A 22,751-nucleotide genomic window follows, 5' to 3' on the forward strand; every position below is an offset into this window, starting at 1 on the left:
ATTGAGCACCTAATTTCGAACATCAAGATGTATTAAAGGCCCGTTCGAAATGCATATTCATAATCTAGTGGGGTTATCGGCCATATTGAACTATAATAGATCCATTAGGGTGTCTAAATGCATTTTCGTACGTTTTCCCGATCAAAGCCACCGTAAAAGCTATATCTGGAAATTCCTGGAACTTGGTTATTCGATGAAACGTAACCATCGCAAATTCCAAGGGTCTCGGTGGTTCGACGTAGAAAAAACTCCGACTGTAATTTATTTAATAATATAATTCGATTTAACTTTAGAACGACTAAAATAGAAATATCAAACATTAATAGCCCAGACAAGGTAATTGCGATTTTTAATCATACTTTTCTAATGCTCCGAAAGTCATTTAGCAAATTGACATTTCCAATCTCATTTACTTACAATAGTCCCAGCGAAACATCCCGATATTCCTAATTATTTAAAAGTCCATTATTTCTTTTCCCGTCGATAAAAAATCGTCTGGTACATCTTAACATTTATTAATCTAGACAATTATCCGTCGGTGATAACTTTTTCGTTGTCGGTCTGGCGTTTCTTAACGCTTTTAGGGGAATTAGCTCCGGTTGTATTAAAAGGGGTGTACCGTTGCTGGGGTTGCAATATCAGATGTGAGCCCGAGTACGTCAATTACACGTCCAAATATTTGGCTTGTTTTCGCTGCATGAACGTTTCTCTTGAGATTGATCGAACATATGGTTGGCACGGTTCCTAATACACATGAATATGGATGAGGCTTTTTATTAAGTGTGTTGAATATTTTTAGGATTCAAGTCAAAACATGCCTTGAAATGTTTTGGATATGGGGCGGGGTTGTTTTGAGTTCCGTCAACCGTTAAAAATATTCAAAAGGGGTTTTTAATTAATTAGACGTTTCAATCAATTTTTAAGGCCCGCAGGCTCAACGAGGGAATAATTAATTTCTTTAATAAAGTTACAAGCCAAAACACAGAAACCATTAATTGATGGGCAACGGTAAACTGACGTACATGAACATAAAGGGAAACGCGATAAAGACTTTTCGGGTGAAAGTGAATCATTGTTCAGAAATAAATTATGAAAATATAAATTCGCCGGCTCGAAAGGAAGTAGTAATTATTTAGATTTCAACGCCTGCAAGCCCACTTTATTTTCTCCCCCGGTTCCGAAATGACAAACCGCTTTTGTATTTCACGCGTTCCGCACTAAGATACATACATATTCAGTCAGGTGTACATAGAGCATCATTATGCGAAATTTACACCATTTTCAAACAAAGACTGTCTCTGAATTACTTACAAAAGACAAAATACCCCAGTTTGGGGGGGATGGGGAAAAACAAGACGGCGTCTTCCAGTTACAGTTTCTTTGCCGTGTCCCCCTCACCATTGTCTTCGAAATCGTAAAATCTTAATTTATTCTCTTTTTCAATCCATTATCGGGAGCGGGAGCGGAGCGTGTGTTTGAGACGCGGCCGGATGATTATTTTTGCTAATTGGTCGGAATAATGAACTCGGAGCACTTTGTGCTTCAATTTTTGGGCGGAACGACGTTTAAGTGGGTGCACATCTTGTTTTTGCGAGGGCGTAAATATCAATTTCAAGAGGGTGATCACATAAAGAACATTTTTAGGGCTGTCTTGCAATAACTGAAGAAATTTAATGAATTATTTGTAAGGAACGTATGTATTATTGAAATTAATTTTATGTTTTAAGAAATCAAAGCTGTTCTTAAAGTACATTATGGGTAAAATTTTACTCACTTTGCACCATGCACTTAATATAATGTTTCTAATAGTACCAAGGCAATATCTGAAAAAGTAAAGTGGTTTAATTATAAGACACATAAATATTAAAATAATTTAATGAGTTATTAATAAATCAAATATTTAATTATAAAAGACATATGCATATTAAATTATTTTAATATATTATTATATTAACATATGGGTCAAAGGTATTACTCAAAGTCCATTAAGAGTAAAATTCTACTCACTATGTTTACACTTTGAATAATATTTTTAGTGGTACCAAGGCAATAATTAAAAAAGGAAAATCTTTAATTGTAAAAGATACATTAAATTAATTTAATGTATTAAAATATTAAAGGTGGTTCTCAAAGTCCATCAAGAGTAAAATTCTACTTTCTTTGTTTAAATTCAGAATAATATTTTAATGGTACCATGGCAAGACATATATGTTAAATTAATTTAATGTATTGATAGATCAAAGGTGGTAATCCAAGTCCATTAAGAGTAAAATTGTACTCACTTGTTTAAATTCTGAATAATATTTTAGTGGTACTATGGCAATAAATGAAAAAGTAAAATGTTTAATTATAAAAGACACATATTAAATTGATTTAATGTATTCATAGATCAAAGGTGGTTTACAAAATTCATTAAGAGTAAAATTCTACTCCCTTTGTTTATATTCTAAATAAAAGTCCATTAAGAGTAAAATTGTACTCACTTTGTTTAAATTCTGAATAATATTTTAGTGGTACCATGGCAATAAATGAAAAAGTAAAATGTTTAATTATAAAAGACACATATTAAATTGATTTAATGTATTCATGGATCAAAGGTGGTTTACAATATCCATTAAGAGTAAAATTCTACTCCCTTTGTTTATATTCTAAATAAAAGTCCATTAAGAGTAAAATTCCACTCACTTTGTTTATACTTTGAATAATATTTTTAGTAGTAACAAGGCAATAATTGAAAAAGTAAAATGTTTAATTATAAAAAACATACATATTAAATTAATTTAATATATTAATAGATGAAAGGTGTTTCTAAAAGTCCATTAAGAGTAAAATTCTACTCACTATGTTTATACTTTGAATAATATTTTTAGTGGTAACAAGACAATAATTGAATAAGTAAAATGTTTAATTGTAAAAAACATACATATTAAATTAATTTAATATATTAATAGATCAAAGGTTGTTCTTAAAGCCCATTAAGAGTAAAATTCTACTTACTTTGCTTATACTTTGAATAATATTTTTAGTGGTAACAAGGAAATAATTGAAAAAATAAAATGTTTAATTATAAAAAATATACATATTAAATTAATTTAATATATTAATAGACCAAAGGTTGTTTTTAAAGTCCATTAAGAGTAAAATTCTACTCACTATGTTTATACTTTCAATAATATTTTTAGTGGTGTCAAACCAATAATTCAAAAATTTAATTACTCCCTTTGTTTTTACACTAAATAATATTTCTAGTGGTAACAGGGGCATAACTGAACAAGTAGAATGTTTTAATGGTAAGTAAGCAATACATGTTAAATTAATTTAATGCGTTAATAGATCAAAAGGGATTTACAAAGATCATTAAGACCAAAATCCAATAATATTGTTTTAACAATAAATTGTTTGATGTATTAGTATTACATTTGCAAGGCATACATTTATTCATCACGAAATAGTATATTGGTATTGCGGTAAACGTCCAGACAAGTTTCCGATATGTGGTTAATAGCAAAACTCATTAAAACCATTAAACACGTCGGTTTGAAATCAAACGTACGTAATTCAGAGGTGGAAGTTTCGGTCTCAAACAGTTAAACGCCGTTAAAGGTTTAAAACAATAAAACAGAGTTTCGTTCAATTTGGCGTAACTGAGAGGGCTAGCCGGGAACCGATAAATTTGCAGCAAACAAATAATTGATTCGAATTCCGTACCCGTAACTCGATTAGTATTTGTGCAGGAGTGTCCCTTGTAGCAGTTAGCCGGGTCTTGTAGATGGTCTCTAGGTATTGTATGCTAATTGCCTTTTACCAGGACTCCGTCCCGGTCCTGGAGGACCGTGCTACACTGCGGTCCGCACTCATTACCCTTCAGAAGCCAGCGCTGCGTTAACTTAACAACTAGGGATGTGTTACTTGGATCTTACTAATTACATTAGCTCGCTACAACCGAAGTCTATTCGTCTAAATTGTAAATTTATACATTCGCAGAATCCCTCCGCATCCCCTTATTTAATGTTCATTTCAACTTTGTCGGATTATTACTTTCAGATATAAATCTACGTTTAATGAGCTTCTGCTTTATTTTAATGCTGCAACTGTTTGATGTGACGGATTTATCTCGGCAATTTTGCCGCTTGCGCCACACACACTTCCCATCCGCGTATTCAACTGGCGTGTTCCTTAATTAAAATTACCATATTACATGTAAAACACCCCTGAACACCGATTGCGTTAATTAACAACAAAAAAATGCATCAACCCAAACAAATGACGTACGCATAAAGGCTTTGGCATTGTCTGAGTGCGGATTATTGATAGCAAGTCGTAAACCAAGCGCAAATTACGAATTATGTTAATTAAGAAAAGGTGGTCGGTCCCCGTTTCGATGGGGATTGTACGGCCCGGGGGAGATGCGGAGGGCGTGGGTGATTCCCCGCTACAACCTAGAATAACACACGGTACGTGGAACGGGCTCGGGGTGTATTGGCATTAAGTCATTACAAAATGTAAATTGCCCTTTTATATGTAGCAGATAATTATATTTGTCTGCACCCGCCGAAACGGAATGAATGAACGGGGCTGCGGGGGAGGAGGGCTCGTAAAAGCGTTTTCGGCAAGGAGCGTAAATTTTGTTCTGCCGAATTTCCAGAGGTATGAATTACCGACTGAAGATCTTTGTTTCAATTATTGTGCTATAAAATTTATGGTTGTTACGCTCATATTTATGAGAACGTTCGTTAAATTTATGCGTGTACATAAAACGAAGTAGTTGTTGCAATTAAAATTTCGATCAGCAATCGTTTTTCGGGCTATTTGTCACATACTTATCGAAGACGTGTTGAGGCCAACATTAAATACAGATTTATTGTTATTTTTCATTTGTGTAAAAGCTTGTTGTTTGTAATGGGGCAAGCGAATAAATTCGATGTTTAAACTGGGCCAAGGGAAGGATTTAGAAACTGTTCAATAAAGTATCATCTTAAATTTATAAGACTGTCCACAAGTTTTACTTTGTTTTAATGGAGGTAAATTAGATCCTTTCCAAAGCGTCCTTTGTTTCAGGGATTTAGCAATGGTGAGCAAATAATTGATACTAAGAACTATTTACCTAAAACCTCATGGTACACAGACCTTGTCAATTTTGAGGCTCCCTTGTATTTGCTCTTTATTTTATATCTGTTGTTTAAACAATGTAGAGTTAAGTATCCAGTAGTTATTATAGGATAAAAATTAAAAGTAGATTTTAAAGTCCATTAAGAGTAAAATTCTACTCATTTTATTTTAACTTTAAATAATATTTCCTTTATTAACAATATAACAACTGAAAAAGTAAACTGTTATATTTGTAAATGAAACAATATGTATAAAATTATTTAAATATATCAATTAATCAAAGATGTTTATCAGAGTTTATTAGGAGTAAAATTCTACTCATTTTCTTTTTACTTTGAATAATATTTATTTTAGTAGTTAGCTAATAGCTGAAAAAGTAAAATAGTATATTTGTAAATGAAACAATATGTATAAAATTATTTAAATATATCAATTGATCAAAGGTGTTTTTCAGAGTTTATTAAGAGTAAAATTCTACTCATTTTATTTTTACTTTGGATAATATTTCTTTTAGTAGTTAGCTAATAACTAAAAAAGTAAAATGGTATATTTGTAAATGAAACAATATGTATAAAATTATTTAAATATATCAATTGGTCAAAGGTGTTTTTCAGAGTTTATTAAGAGTAAAATTCTACTCATTTTATTTTTACTTTGAATAATATTTCTTTTAGTTGTTAGCTAATAGCTAAAAAAGTAAAATAGTATATTTGTAAATGAAACAATATGTATAAAATTATTTAAATATATCAATTGATCAAAGGTATTTTTCAGAGTTTATTAAGAGTAAAATTCTATTCATTTTATTTTTACTTTGAATAATATTTCTTTTAGTAGTTAGCTAATAGCTGAAAAAGTAAAATAGTATATTTGTAAATGAAACAATATGTATAAAGTTATTTAAATATATCAATTGATCAAAGGTGTTTTTCAGAGTTTATTAAGAGTAAAATTCTACTCATTTTTAATAGCTGAAAAAGTAAAATAGTATATTTGTAAATGAAACAATATATATAAAATTATTTAAATATATCAATTGATCAAAGGTGTTTTTCAGAGTTTATTAAGAGTAAAATTCTACTCATTTTATTTTTACTTTGAATAATATTTCTTTTAGTAGTTAGCTAATAACTGAAAAAGTAAAATGGTATATTTGTAAATGAAACAATATGTATAAAATTATTTAAATATATCAATTGGTCAAAGGTGCTTTTCAGAGTTTATTAAGAGTAAAATTCTACTCATTTTATTTTTACTTTGAATAATATTTCTTTTAGTAGTTAGCTAATAGCTGAAAAAGTAAAATAGTATATTTGTAAATGAAACAATATGTATAAAATTATTTAAATATATCAATTGATCAAAGGTGTTTTTCAGAGTTTATTAAGAGTAAAATTCTACTCATTTTATTTTTACTTTGAATAATATTTCCTTTAGTAGTTAGCTAATAGCTGCAAAAGTAAAATAGTATATTTGTAAATGAAACAATATGTATAAAATTATTCAAATATATCAACTGATCAAAGATGTTTTTCAGAGTTTATTAAGAATAAAATTCTATTCATTTTATTTTTACTTTGAATAATATTTCTTTTAGTAGTTAGCTAATAACAGAAAAAGTAAAATGGTATATTTGTAAATGAAACAATATGGACAAAATTATTTAAATATATCAATTGATCAAAGATGTTTTTCAGAGTTTATCAAGAATAAAATTCTACTTATTTTATTTTTACTTTGAGTAATATTTCTTTTAGTAGTTAGCTAATAACTGAAAAAGTAAAATGGTATATTTGTAAATGAAACAATATGTACAAAATTATTTAAATATATCAATTGATCAAAGGTGTTTTTCAGAGTTTATTAAGAGTAAAATTCTACTCATTTTTCTTTTTACTTTGAATAATATTTATTTTAATAGTTAGCTAATAGCTGAAAAAGTAAAATAGTATATTTGTAAATGAAACAATATGTATAAAATTATTTAAATATATCAATTGATCAAAGGTGTTTTTCAGAGTTTATTAAGAGTAAAATTCTACTCATTTTATTTTTACTTTGGATAATATTTCTTTTAGTAGCTAGCTAATAATTGAAAATGTAAAATAGTATATTTATAAGTGAAACAATATGTATAAATTATCTAAATATATCTATTGATCAAACGCCTTTTTCAGAGTTTATTAAGAGTAAAATTTTACTCATTTTATTTCTACTCTGAATAATATTCATTTTAGCAGCTAGGTCATAACTGAAGAAGTGAAATGGTATATTTATAAATGAAACAATATGTATAAAATTATTTAAATATGTCAATTGATCAAAAATCTTTTTCAGGTTTATTAAGAATAAAATTCTACGCATTTTGTTGTCTTTGTTTTCCATTTTAATAATAACATTTCTAACGGTTCCAAAACAATAATTGAAAAAATAAGATAGTTCTAATTTTAATTGACAAATGTATTGAATTAATTCAATAATTAACAGATCATAAGTCAGACTTAGTCAGTATTTGCCTTAAGTATTAATAAATTAGATTCAGGAATTAATGTTACATAAAAAAACAATTAAATGGGACTTGTTTGCTAATTTTGTAGAAAACTTAAATGCTGACCGACGTTGAAACTAAAACTAGGACTAAATAATATTTAAAACTCTTCTGCAGCGCCTGCACTATTTTCCTGGGAAAAATATTCGAAAAATAAATAAAATGTAAATAGGTTTTTAAAACCTTAAAATATATGAGCGTGTAGGTTACGTTCTACTGCCTAACTTCTATTTATGTCGTCCATTATGTAGACTACGGTGCTCTTAAAACTAAATGCGAAGTAAAAGTCTTTCTGGATACTTTACTCGGGGCTCGTAATGTAGCGGTTATGGTGTAAAAAGTTCGATCGCACTCTCAGCACCGATTCACACTGTAGACTCGTCCACAATGACTTTGTATAATGCTTAAAGCACAATTTAACCGTAACTCTTCTTCTTTTCCCTTTTTATATCCGGCTAAACTTCCCCGGCATTCGCTACATACTTATCCCGCAATTTTTCTTATTTATTATGATAATGAAGTCCGAAATAACGTCCCAACGTGTTCCAAAGAGGCGGTCGTACAGAAGTCACATAATTGCACGAACCGCATGATTCCCATAATAAAATAAAAAAAATGTGCGGGACTGGTTAAATTCAATTATCCTTGAGCACTAATTTAGGCATAATCTAGTGAAATAGTGCCCACACAGTTTGTGTCCGACCGACTAAATAAAAACGGCGTTTCGGCCGGCGAGCCCGTATTTACCGCCCCTCGTAATTATTTCGCTATCTTTTTCTTCTATGACGATTTCATAGGATTAGAAGAAGTAAAAGCCAGCGCACAATATACATTCGGCCCGGTCCGGCCGGCCACTCGCCCACGATTTAGTCCGTCTAATTCCCACCCGAGGGGTTAAATGACCGGCGTTTAACTCGGACCGCAGTCATCAAAATGAATGGACCAATTTGGCGGACCGCTCAACTTATTTCGAGGTACCGCCGGTTGGATCTAAGAAAGTGTAGCTTCTCATCCGTGATCGTAAACTGGATGATAAAACTAATAGATCGAAGTTTACTGCAGTTGTTAATGACGTTCCCACTCTTGATAACCGCTGCACTTTTATCTTATCGGGGAAATAAAATAATGTCGGCGTGCTCAACGGTTGAACATTTCGTGTTTCATCTACGTTAACGTGTCAATCAAACCAATATTGACAAAGTGACAAAGGCTTTTAATTCTGTAATATCTTATTAGACCACTTTACTTGTTGAGTTATTTCTTTAGCACCATCATAAATAATAAATAAAAAACAAAATGAGTAGAATTTTTCTCTTAATACCCGGAAATCTACTTTTAAACTGGTTATACATAGAATTAACCTAATAAATGTGTTACAATCAGTCCATTTTACATTTTTAGTTATTGTCTTAGCACTATCAGATATATTCAAATAAAAAATAAAATGAGTAAAATTTTACTCTTAATGGATTCTGAAAACCACCTTTAAACTGTTTATATATTAAATTAATTTAATAAATATTTCACTTACAATTAGACCATTTTACTTTTTCAATTATTGGCTTAGCACCATCACAAACATTATTCAAATTAAAGACGAAATTTTATTTTAATGGACCCTGAAAACCACCTTTGTACTATTTATACATTCAATTAATTTAATAAATGTTTCACTTACAATTAAACCATTTTACTTTTCCAGTTGTTGTCTTAGCACTATCAGAAATATTCAAATAAAAAACAAAATAAGTAAAATTTTACTCTTAATGGACTCTGAAAACCACCTTTGTACTATTTATACATTAAATTAATTTAATGAATTATATTAGACCATTTTACTTTTTCAATTGTTGGCTTAGCACCATCACAAATATTGTTCAAATTAAGGACAAAATTAGTAGAATTTTACTTTAATGGACTCTGAAAACCACCTTTGTACTATTTATACATTAAATTAATTTAATATATGTTTCACTTACAATTAGACTATTTTTATTTTCTAGTTGTTGCCTTAGCACCATCAGACATATTCAAATAAAAAACAAAATGAGTAAAATATTACTCTGAGTAAACTCTGAAAACTACCTTTAAACTATTTATATATTAAATTAATTTAATAAATATTTCACTTATAATTAGACCATTTTACTTTTTCAATTATTGGCTTAGCACCATCACAAATATTATTCAAATTAAGGACAAATTGAGTAGAATTTTACTTTATTGGACTCTGAAAACCACCTTTGTACTATTTATACATTAAATTAATTTAATAAATGTTTCACTTAAAATTAGACCATTTTACTTTTCCAGTTGTTGTCTTAGCACCATCAGAAATATTCAAATAAAAAACAAAATGAGTAAAATTTTACTCTTAATGGACTCCGAAAAACACCTTTAAACTATTTATATATTAAATTAATTTAATAAATATTTCACTTATAATTAGACCATTTTACTTTTTCAATTATTGGCTTAGCACCATCACAAACACTATTCAAATTAAAGACGAAATGAGTAGAATTTTACTTTAATGGACTCTGAAAACCACCTTTGTACTATTTATACATTAAATTAAATTAATAAATGTTTTACTTACAATTAGACCGTTTTATTTTTCCAGTTGTTGCTTTAGCACCATCAGAAATATTCAAATAAAAAACAAAATGAGGACAATTACCTTTAGACCACATTACTTTTACAGTTATTGTCTTAGCACCACCAGAAATATCATTTAGATAAAGAACAAAATGAATAATTTTTCTCTTAATAGACTTACACCGTTTTACTTTTTTTATTTGGATAATATTTCTAGTGTTTACAAGTTTTCATTGTTTTAGCGAGGCTAAATCTCTTTTTTATGGTTTTCCCAATGATAAGCAAATAATTGACACTAAGAACTATTTACGTAACACCTCATAATATACAGATTTAGTTAATTTGGAGGCCCCAACACGTATTTACCCTTTTCTATATGTTGGTTAAACAATGTAGAGTTAATTTATGGTGTCCACTTGACTTGCTCCATCAACATAGATAATAACATCATCGGTTCAAATAAGGGTGAGAGGGAGAGGGAACGTTGGCAATAAAACTCGCATTACGCCAACCAAACATATCTATAAATCAAGGCATGGAATCAAGGTGCTGTCGGAAACAAAACCATAGACAGCGAATCGTCAACGCAATAACAGCACGGTTGATAAGATGCCAAACGTTAGTTCGCTATTAGAATGATTAATGACTAAGTGCGTCGCCGAATATCCTTTATCCTTTATGGAGCCAGTGGCATGAAAGTTACGTCATAGTTCTATGTCTGTGGCGTACGAAATCAGATTTTAGTTTAATGCCTGTTTAATCTGAACGTCCATTATCGACTCCAGATATTGTACTTACGCACCGATAGCGACGTCCCAGCCAACGGTTATTGTTATGCTAAATAACTTTGAATTATGCGGCAAATAAACAACGCGTTTCATCAGTATCATGTCAATGCTATTGCTATAGGAAATTAATGGCCATTATGGGACCAGAAGCCATTGTCACTTTGTTCATATTTACTTAACAGTATATTATGCTCACATGACGTTCAGCCTTTCACCGTTTTCAATTTATGCGGAATTACATGCTTTGACTGACACGTTCATGGAGGCGAAACATAAAATATTACCCCTCAAGCACAAATCAACAAAGGCCAAAGATAATATGAAATTACCGCAATCACGCTTAAGTGTACGAGTTTTTAAATCGGGGAGAGCTATGCTGAAGTAGATTGAATGCGTTCCCATCAACATCATGTTAATGCTGTTGTAATAGGAAATTAATAGCTATTATGGGAATCAAAAGCCCTTGTCACTTTGTTAATATTGATTTGATTGACACGTTAACGAAAGTGAAACACGAAATGTTCAACCCTTGAGTACGTAGATATTGTTTTACTTCCACGATAAGATAAAAGTGATGATGGTGCTAAGGCAATAACTTAAAAGGTAAAATGATACATTTATAACTGATTAAAGTTATTGTATCAATAGTTCAAAGGTGGTTTTCAGAGTCGATTAAAAGTAAAATTCTACTCATTTTGTCATTAATTTGAATGTTATTTCTGATGGTGCTAAGGCAACAACTGAAAAAGTAAAATGGTCTAATTGTAAATGACATATTATTAAATTAATTTAATGTATAAATAGACAAAGGTGGTTTTCAAAGCCCATTCAAGTAAAATTCTACTCATTTTGTCCTTAATTTAAATAATATTTGTGATGGTGCTAATAAGCCAATAATTGAAAAAGTAAAATGATCTATTTACAAGTGAAATATTTATTAAATTAATTTAATATTTAAATAGTTTAAAGGTGGTTTTCAGAGTCCATCAAGAATAAAATTTAACTTATTTTGTTTTTTATTTGAATATTTCTGATGGTGCTAAGATACATGACTCTGAAAACCTCATTAAACTATTTATAAATTAAATTAATTTAATAAATTTAATTTATAATTGGACCATTTTACTTTTTGAGTTATTCTATTAGCATCATCAGAAATATTATTCAAAACACAATGGGTAGTATTTTACAGTTATTGGAATCAGAAAACCTCATTTAAACTATTTATAAATTATACTAATTAATAAATGTATAACATAAATTAGATCATTTTATTTTTTCAGTTATTATCTTAGCACCATCAGAAATATTATTCAAATAAAAAACAAAATGAGTAGAGTTTTGTTCTTAATAAACTGAAAACTACCTTTAAAATATTTATATATTAAATCAATTTAATAAATATTTCACTTACAATTAGACAATTAGATTACTTTTATAGTTATAATATTTTTCAGGTAAAATGGTCTAATTATAAATGAAACGTTTATTAAATTAATTTAATGTATAAATAGTTCAAAGGTGGTTTTCAGAGCCCCTTAAAAGTAGAATTCTTCTCATTTTTTCTTATTTGAATAATATTTGAGGTGGTGTTAAGGCAACAACTGAAAAAGTAAAATAATCTAATTGGAAGTGAAACATTTAGTAAATTAAATTAACATATAAAAAATTCAATTCATTTTATTTATTTTTCGAAAATTACTCCCCCGAAAATAGTTAAAGAACTTCAAAGGAGTCTCAAATAGTATTTAATCCTTGTTTTACTTCCAACGTCGGTCAGCATTTAAGTTTTCTGCAAAATTAGCAGACTCTGTCAAGTCCTATTTGATTGTATTTTTTTATATGTAACCTTGATTCCTGACCCTAATTTATTGATATGTTGGACGTAATGTAAGTTTTATTGGACCTGACAAAGGTTACGCCACGCCAACAATCTTGCCGAGTGATAAAAGTTTTTATTGGGGTTTCTGGAAAGGTAGAAAGTAAAATAAATTACAGTTTCCGCCAACTTTTAGCATGACTATTGTGATCCGGACAAAGATGAGTAATTAGATTGTACACAGGTTTGCATTAAAGATTTATTTATAGGGGGGACAAAAAATCCTCCTGTTGTGTAAAGATTTCCATACAAAGTAAATGAAATATGCATCCATGTTTATGTATTACCTTATCGTATACTTATGTACAGTTTAAGAATGCTGAAGGCAAACTTTCGGTTGTAACATTGTTCAGGTTAACCTCGGCAAATGCAAATAAATACGCCAGACATAAATATGCCGTATACGTTTACAAACGGGCCTCACTCCCCCTGAAAGGTACACGTAACAGACACGCCGAACGAAAAATATCTTGGCAATTTACATACACTTTTTGCGGTATTTGCGCAGACAATTCCGACTGTTTGTCTGATTAGTCGAGTACGTGATCTCCCAGACGAACATTTTTTCACCTGACAGGTGACGTAATTAATTGAACAACCCCCGAATCCGTTCGTTAGGAACTCAGGTGGGCGTGCGACGTCGATTTTCGACGTACGTTTTTACACACTCGTTTACGATCGTGCAGTCTGCACATCTCAAGTGGCTGCCTGAGACACATCGCGGGGCCTTATCGTCGGCCCCGTTGCTCGTTCGCCTATTTAATCAAAAAATTATTAAGGCGAGGAGATCCGAGATAGACCATGCACTAAAAATTGGTGTTCGAAATCGTGCGCCTTTATTGCGTAAATATTGTTATAAAAGATAACATTTATTGCCTTATTAATTTTTCCGCCTTTCTTTTTCGATGTTGCAAACGTTATCTGTTGTGGGGCTTAATTGCCTCCCGTACGGCTTACGGGCCGTGCAAGAGGTGAGGGAATTTTTAATAAAGCTAATTGGAAATTTATCACTTTCTTGAGACTGCTCTCGTTGCAGTTTAGCGGAATTACTCAATTTTATTCTTAATTAGTTCAAGACTCGGTATTAATTAGCCCTCCACAAATACTTTACAGCAAACAAAAATAAAAAATATTCAACGATTATAATTATCATTTTAGTAATAATTAATGAGAAATTGCTTTATATAATGTATATTTTCATGACAAATAAAATTTATTGGAATTTAAAAAACAATATACAAATAGTTCAGTTCAGTTTTTTCTTATTGTTATTATATTGAGTGAAGAAAATTTTTTATAATATAATGTTGATTTTTACGATATTTATAATTCGATTTTTGTCAATTTGGAAAAAATATATTAAAATTTTCATTTTCAACAATGAATAAAAACTTTTTACAAATTCTTTTTTATATAATATAAGCTACTTACCTGAAATTTTGTATGAATTTAAAATGTCAAAATGTTTGAAATAAAAACAATTTTGAATTTGCATTTAACATATCAAAAAAACGACAAGCTTTTCATAAATGATGATTTATAATATTTATCTCAAAAATAATATTATCTTATTAAAATTTCGGGATAATTTGTTAAGCTTTTTATGTTAAATGGAAAACCATAATTAAATTTACCTCTCCAATATCAGAAAAAATGTCAAGCATTTTTAAAAATATAAATTTTGTATAATACTTTCATCAAAAATAATATATATTATTAAAATTTCGACATATTATGTTGAACTTTATATTTCAATTAGAAACAATATTGAATTTTCCTTTAAAATGTCAGAAAAATGTCAAGATTTTCATAAAATATATGATATAGAATATTTATCTCAAAATAATATATCTTATTAAAATTTTGAGACAATTTGTTAAGCTTTTTATGTCAAATGGAAACCATAATTAAATTTGCCTTTTAAATATCAGAAAAAATGTCAATCTTTTCAAAAAATTCTGTTTAATACTATTAAAAATAATATATATTATTAAAATTTCGAGATACTATGTTGAACTTTTTTATTTCAAAAGAAACAATATTGAATTTGACTTTAATATATCAGAAAAACGTCAAGCTTTTCATAAAATATATGATATATATCAAAAATAATATATCTAATTAAAATTTCTAGATAATTTGATAATTTTTTTTATGTCAAATGGGAACCATAATTAAATTTGCCTTTCAAATGTGAGAAAAAACGTCAAGGTTTTCAAAAAATGTAAATTCTGTATCAAAAATAATATATATTGTTAAAATTTCGAGATAATACGTTCAACTTTTTTATTTCAAATAGAAACAATATTGAATTTGTCTCTAACATATCAGAAAGACGTCAAGTTTTTATAAAATAAATGAATATATATAATCAGTATAATACTAACCTAACCTCAAAAATAATACATATGTATTAATAAAATTTCGAAATAATGTTTTGAACTCTTTTATGTGAAATAGAAAAATAATTGAATTGACTCTAAAATTTAAGAAATATGTCAAGTTCTACATAAAATATATGATATCAAATATTTATCTCAAACTTATTATTATTATTAAAATGTCGAGATAGCTCTTTTTATTTCAAATGAGAACCACAATGAAATTTACTTTTCAAATGTGAGAAAAAGTTTTACATAAAATATATAATAAATATAATATTAGTCTCAAAATTAATATAATTTATTAAAATTTTGAGATATGTTAAACTTTTTTATATCAAATTAAATTTGCCTTTAAAATGTCAGAAAATAGTTAAATCCATAAAGTCTAAAATATATATAATAATTACCTCAAAAAATATATATCTTATTAAAGTTTTGTGATAACATATTAAACTTTTTTATCTTAAATGGAAAACATAACTAATGTGCCTTTTAAATGTCACGAGATAGTAAAACTTCTCATAAATTTTATATAATATACCTATAGTATTATATAAAACAAAGAAGACGTAACAGATAATTTATTTCACTTTTTTAAAAACCAAATTTTATATTCAATCACTCTCAAAAAATTATATAAATTATATAATTAATAATTTTAAAAATATCAATGATTAAGTAAGTCAATTTTTCTTTATTTAGTTTTGATGTATTCATAATGGATATTGTATATACAGCAAATATTTAATCAATCAATTAATTAATTGTATATTTATTTATCGACTTATTATATTTAAAATATGCATATTATGAACATTAAATTAAATTTTATAAATATTTGATTGATCTATTCATTTAGATTCATGAATTAATTTGTAAAACAGATTAATAAAATTGGATCGATCAGTAAAATTTGAACATAATTATACAATTTACTACTATTACATCGACCCATTGTAGCAAATACCTATTTTTGAAACCCACCTAATTTGTATAGATAATTAAATATTTGTTTACCCTTTGTGTTTCATTGTTTAATAAATACGTATCTTTTAACCCATGCAAACAATTAATTAAATCAATTAATTGGTCGTTGGATTTAATTATTAATATGTCACCGCTATAATGACATATCACCCTTCGTTTAAACAAAGCAAATAATGTTTACATTAGTCCGTCAATCGTCAACGTTTGATGGAAAATTCTGTTTCAAGCGTTTTTTTTCCGAAATCAATTAGTAGGTGTTGCCGATGCATTCATATATTGCTATGCGCATATACACGCCGTAATTACATAAAGGATAATGGCATAAATTATGTTAATCATTATTTCCATTTGTTGTGGTGTACCCGATTAATTTCCTATTCACACGCCCAGACGAAATATATAATTCAGATTATATTAATTATGCACATACTAATGTAACAAAACTCATTTTACATGTACGAATAAAATGTGGAAATGTATACACACATTCACATAGACACGCCACTGGTGCCGGTTGGTTTTCTGAGTATCGGAGAGCTAATTGAAACAACGCCTTGGAAGACATGCCAAACTCGTCCAATCAATGTCTGCCAACACGCAACTTTTTGCCCGTTTTAATTGAACTACATTCAATTAGTTGCAGTATTTGTTCGGATTTACTATTAGATTAGTCGATGTTCTTCGGATAAATTGAGGTTTATCATTCATTAGTTGACTTTTTGCCCACATTCAAACCTAATTATCCACCCCGTGGCTGATTAGTTTATGTTGATGACCGGGATTTTGGTGTAAGGGGATTGATTTTTAATGGTGATGCACATTAATTTCCACTATTGATCGAATTATGTTTAAAAATATATGTTTAATCCATTTTTAATGGGTTATAAACGTCTTAAAATGGTGTGTTTTAAATTTAGATGGTTTACTGCTTGTGTTTATGTGGCAACGTTGCAAATCGGTGTCGTAGTAGCAGAGAAATACGTTACCACCAGAATTGAGTTGTTGTCATGCGTTAAAGAGAGACAGACTTACAGAGATTCGTTCGCACCCAGTTCAACAAACATAACCACAATTATTGACTTTGTTGTATTTTGTTTTAAAAGATTAATATTAGGACCGGAAAGTAATGACGTTTATGCGTATGTCAATATTTGATTGTCAAGGTCCACTTTATCTCAGTTTTTCATTTTTTCTTATAGCAAAATCCAAAAATGTCTGTTTATTTCTAAATTTTATAACTCGCAGACAAATAAATATTATAAAATACACAAGATGTATTTGTGTAGGAAATTAAACGCTCTACAAAAAAATCTCCTGTAGTTAATCGGATACTCTAACGATTTAGAAGAAATTCGCATTCGAAATTTTATTTTAAATTTTTCCACTTGTCATGATTTTTTTTTTTTCATTAAATATATCAATAGAAATAGAGGTCCTCTTCATCTCAGTTTTCCATATTTTCTTTAGACTCATTTGGCAAAATTCATATCTTGGTGATTACTTAATTGAAATTTCTATTGACATTTTTTGTAGAAATTTTAACGTTCTACAAAAAAGGTATTTGGTAGGCCAAAGTTTGAAGAAATTAACAAAAATTTATTTTTTACTACTAAATTTTATAACTCGTAAATAAATAAATATTATAAAATTCCCAAAATATATGTTTATAGGAAATTAAGCGCTCTACAAAAAAGGCCTTCTGTAGTTACTCGGTTACTCTAACCATTTAGAAAATATTCATATTCGAACTTTTGTTTTAAATTTATCCATTTGTCATGAATTTATTATCTATTTTAGAAAAACTATTTTTTTTTATTTAAAAAATATCATTAAATATATTAACAGAAAAAAGTAAACACCTTTAAAAAATGTTCTCTAAAAATGTGCTCTTCATTTTAATAGGAAGGTCCTTCTCATCTGTTTCCCATCTTTTCTTTAGTCTCATTTGGCAAAATTCATATCACGTGATTACTTAATTGTACAGAAAATTTCTATTGACATTTTTTGTAGAAAATTGAACGTTCTACAAAAAAGGTATTTTACAATTTTTTCATAACTCTTACCGTTTAGAAGATATCAGAGGCCAAAGTTTGAAGAAGTTAAAAATTTATTTTTTACTACTAAATTTTATAACTCGTAAATAAATAAATATTATAAAATGCCCAAAATATATATTTATAGGAAATTAAGCGCTCTATAAAAAAGGCCTTCTGTAGTTACTTGGTTACTCTAACCATTTAGAAAATATTCAAATTCGAAGTTTTGTTTTAAATTTATCCATTTGTCATGAATTTATTATCTATTTTAGAAAAACTATTTTTTTTTATTTAAAAAATATCATTAAATATATTAACAGAAAAAAGTAAACACCTTTAAAAAATGTTCTCCAAAAATGTGCACTTCATTTTAATAGGAAGGTCCTTCTTATCTGTTTCCCATCTTTTCTTTAGTCTCATTTGGCAAAATTCATATCACGTGATTACTTAATTGTACAGAAAATTTCTATTGACATTTTTTGTAGAAAATTGAACGCTCTACAAAAAAGGTATTTTACAATTTTTTCATAACTCTTACCGTTTAGAAGATATCAGAGGCCAAAGTTTGAAGAAATTAAAAATTTATTTTTTACTACTAAATTTTATAACTCGTAAATAAATAAATATTATAAAATGCCCAAAATATATATTTATAGGAAATTAAGCGCTCTATAAAAAAGGCCTTCTGTAGTTACTTGGTTACTCTAACCATTTAGAAAATATTCACATTCGAACTTTTGTTTTAAATTTATCCATTTGTCCATGAATTTATTATCTATTTTAGAAAAACTATTTTTTTTTTATTTAAAAAATATCATTAAATATATATATACAGAAAAAAGTAAACACCTTTAAAAAATGTTCTCCAAAAATGTGCTCTTCATTTTAATAGGAAGGTCCTTCTTATCTGTTTCCCATCTTTTCTTTAGTCTCATTTGGCAAAATTCATATCACGTGATTACTTAATTGTACAGAAAATTTCTATTGACATTTTTTGTAGAAAATTGAACGCTCTACAAAAAAGGTCTTCTGTGGTTACTCGGTTACTCTAACCATTTAGAAGATATTCGCATTCGAAATTTTGTTTTAAATTTATCCATTTGTCATGAATTTTGAGGCAAAATTCATATCTCGTGATTACTTAATTGTACATAAAATTTCTATTGACATTTTTTGTAGAAAATTGAACGCTCTACAAAAAAAAAAAAGGTATCATTAAATTTTTAATTAAACTCTTACCGCTTAGGAGATATCGGAATCAAAGTTTGAAGAATTTAACAAAAATTTCTTTTTTACTTCTACATTGTATAACTCGTAGATAAATAAATATTATAAAATGCCCAAAATATACATAGTGTTTATATAATTTTATAAAATTCGTTTATTTCAACACAAATTAACTGAAAAAGTTCAAGAATAAAACTGAATATCTAATTAATAGAAACAAAACTAAAAATACGTATTGTTTCTGATTCGACAGGTAATTACATGTACCGCATTAACCGGCAATTAATACCATTTGGGGAAATTTCATTGCGTGATTGGATCTGGTTGTGGACACGAAATTGAAACGCCGCCGAATCGACGGACCTGTTGTGCCATCTATCAATGCCTCCCCCGGACATAATAAAATATTAATTGAGTTAACATTACTTTTTTAACATGCAGACGGACCGGAGCACGCAATCGGAGTGCGGGAAGTCGGATTGATCCGGTCTTCATGCATGACGTGAGTCCCATCAATTCCGGCAAGGTGTGACGCCGACCCCGAAAATATCTTACAAATAAAACTCATATTACTTTAATAATTTATGAGCACTTCACGTGAGACTGCGCGTCCCGCACTCGGCGGCGCTTTCGTTTTATTTTTCGCCGATGGTTTTTATAATTCCGATAAATCATCGACGATCGTTGTCAGATCTGCACGGGGACGTGCTGTAAATTGACCAGCACAAGTTTGTGTCGAGTGTCTGAAGTCGTTTCGGATGTGTCGAGATTTATTAAACTTTATGGCTTACATTGTCTTTGCTCTATTGATAAATGGTGTCATCGACAACAAGATCACTATTCTTGTCGTACGACGTGCAGATAAGGAAGTTTCAACAAGGAAACAGTGACGACAGGGGCCGGACCAATATTCAAAAACTTTGTGATTAAACTAACGTTCCCCCACTTAGGCATATTTGAATAATTTCCCACAATTTACGCAAATAACTGACAAAAATAAACATTTAAACACACAGTAATTTCATACAAATGACTTAATTCCCATAATCTTGATTCATATTCAGCGAGTCGATCCAATTAACGCGGTTATCTCACGAAAATACCATACAGTACCATAATAATTGTATATAAATATTTTCCTGTGTACGCCTTTTTAATGTATACAATCGGGCGAGTGAAATACATTTCGTGGCAGTGATAAGCAATTTTATCCATGTAATCCATCTTGGCTACGACAGGGTAACAAGACTTAATCTGCACGCGACCTATCCACCAAGTTTCCTTTCAGTGACCTCCACGTCTCAAAGTTTTTATCTTGAACGGCAAGGGGAAATCTCTTGCGATCTTCTGTTTCACCCAAGAATTTATTTCCAGAATAATTAATCTTCTGTGTATTCATTTATAAAAGAAACTTTCATGTTGGGTTCCAGTTCAAGAATTATTTTTACGGTGATCATATTTTATTGATGTACAAACATATTTACAGATACCAAATCAACTTTCCAGACGGAAACGTAGGTAAATTTTTACCTGTATTGGGAATGAAAGTAAAAAATTAGAAATAGATTAATATTTGATATAATAGTTTATTATTCCAGGTACATAATTCATTAATGTGTATCTACCTGTGTTTGTGTTTAAATGTTTGTAAACCAATATTTCTTTTTAGTTTCTATCTAAGACAACAAATAGCAGCAAGCAAATTAATTATCTCCGATTGTAGGTCTAACTTTACCAAAAATATTATAATATGAGCCAACCAAAAGTACCTCCTCGTTCACCTGTGAATATTAGTGATTACACCACCATTAAATTAAGTCTGTCAATGGCTGATCAACTATTGGATGATACAGTGGAACTAATTCCATTTGTGTCCAATGAAGAAGCTGACCAAGAAGCGAATCCACGAACCTTAACGTCTCCGTTGGAGCTATACGCAACGTCTTCTCCACGCACAACGTCTCCTTCATGTGCAGTAACGACTCATAATGATCTGAGTCGTTTAGAATCTCTTTGTTACTCACCTGACACCACCATAAGATTGAGTCCATCGACGGCAGATCAACTATTGGATGATACAGTGGAACTAATTCGAGTTGAAGATGAAGAAGCTGGCCAAAATATGAATCCAAGGGTTAAATTGGAAACTCCATCTTATTCACCTGGTTTTGATGACACTACCATTAGATTGAGTGCAAATTCTCCGTCTCAATTGGATGGCATGACTACTCCATCTAGTCCAACAACTCCATCTAGTTGGACTAGTTCAACTTCATCATATTCTCCAAGCACTCCATATAGTCCAAGCACTCCATATAGTCCAAGTACTCCATATAGTCCAAGTACTCCATATAGTCCAAGTACTCCATATAGTCCAAGTACTCCATATAGTCCAAGTACTCCATATAGTCCTCATACTCCTTATGGTCCTCATACTCCTTATGGTCCTCATACTCCTTATGGTCCTCATACTCCTTATGGTCCTCATACTCCTTATGGTCCTCATACTCCTTATGGTCCTCATACTCCTTATGGTCCTCATACTCCTTATGGTCCTCATACTCCTTATGGTCCTCATACTCCTTATGGTCCTCATACTCCTTATAGTCCTCATACTCCTTATGGTCCTCATACTCCTTATGGTCCTCATACTCCTTATGGTCCTCATACTCCTTATGATCCTCATACTCCTTATGGTCCTCATACTCCTTATGGTCCATTTGAACCAACATCTCCATTGGATCCTCGCAGTCAATCACAAACCTCTTTTTACTCACCATTGGACAATGAAGCATCTCCTGTGTACGCTTCAATTGAACCTATCATCATTTCTGATGAAGAAACTTCGTCATTGAATCAATCTCCATCAAGAATCTCCACTTACTCAGCATTCGACAATCAAGCATCTGCAGTGGACACTTCACCTCTCAGCAAGAATTCTCTATTGAATACACCAATCCTCATTTCTGATGATGAGGATGACCCAGTGTCTTCACCAAGTGTTGGCGTTGTTGAACAAATACAACTGCGAGTTGAAACACCCACGAGAAATGTGGATCAGATACATTTAAGGTACACAGAGACTCCGATGAGACGCCATTTGCACGTGGCCATTAAACGAAAACTATTTGATGGCATGGACAGTGAGCTGCGTCAAGAAAGTCCCGAAAAGAAAAAACGTAAAGTTTCGAACAA

At 29.7% G+C, this 22,751-nt stretch overlaps 1 protein-coding gene across 1 annotated transcript; it reads right to left on the reverse strand.

Moving 5' to 3' along the window:
* Window positions 1–21,817: 21,817 nt before the first annotated feature.
* On the reverse strand, window positions 21,818–22,336 carry LOC126265399 (sex-determining region Y protein-like). Its single transcript, XM_049966739.1, has one exon. The coding sequence runs from the start codon at window positions 22,334–22,336 to the stop codon at window positions 21,818–21,820; it is 519 nt and encodes a 172-aa protein (XP_049822696.1).
* Window positions 22,337–22,751: the final 415 nt, after the last annotated feature.

This window comes from Aethina tumida, chromosome 4 (genome assembly GCF_024364675.1).
Source record: "Aethina tumida isolate Nest 87 chromosome 4, icAetTumi1.1, whole genome shotgun sequence".
Lineage (NCBI taxonomy): Eukaryota > Metazoa > Arthropoda > Insecta > Coleoptera > Nitidulidae > Aethina > Aethina tumida.

Bases quoted from the DNA above. Each gene is read 5' to 3' on its own strand.
- LOC126265399 (XM_049966739.1), bottom strand. From the start codon at position 22,336: ATGGTGAGTAAAAAGAGGTTTGTGATTGACTGCGAGGATCCAATGGAG.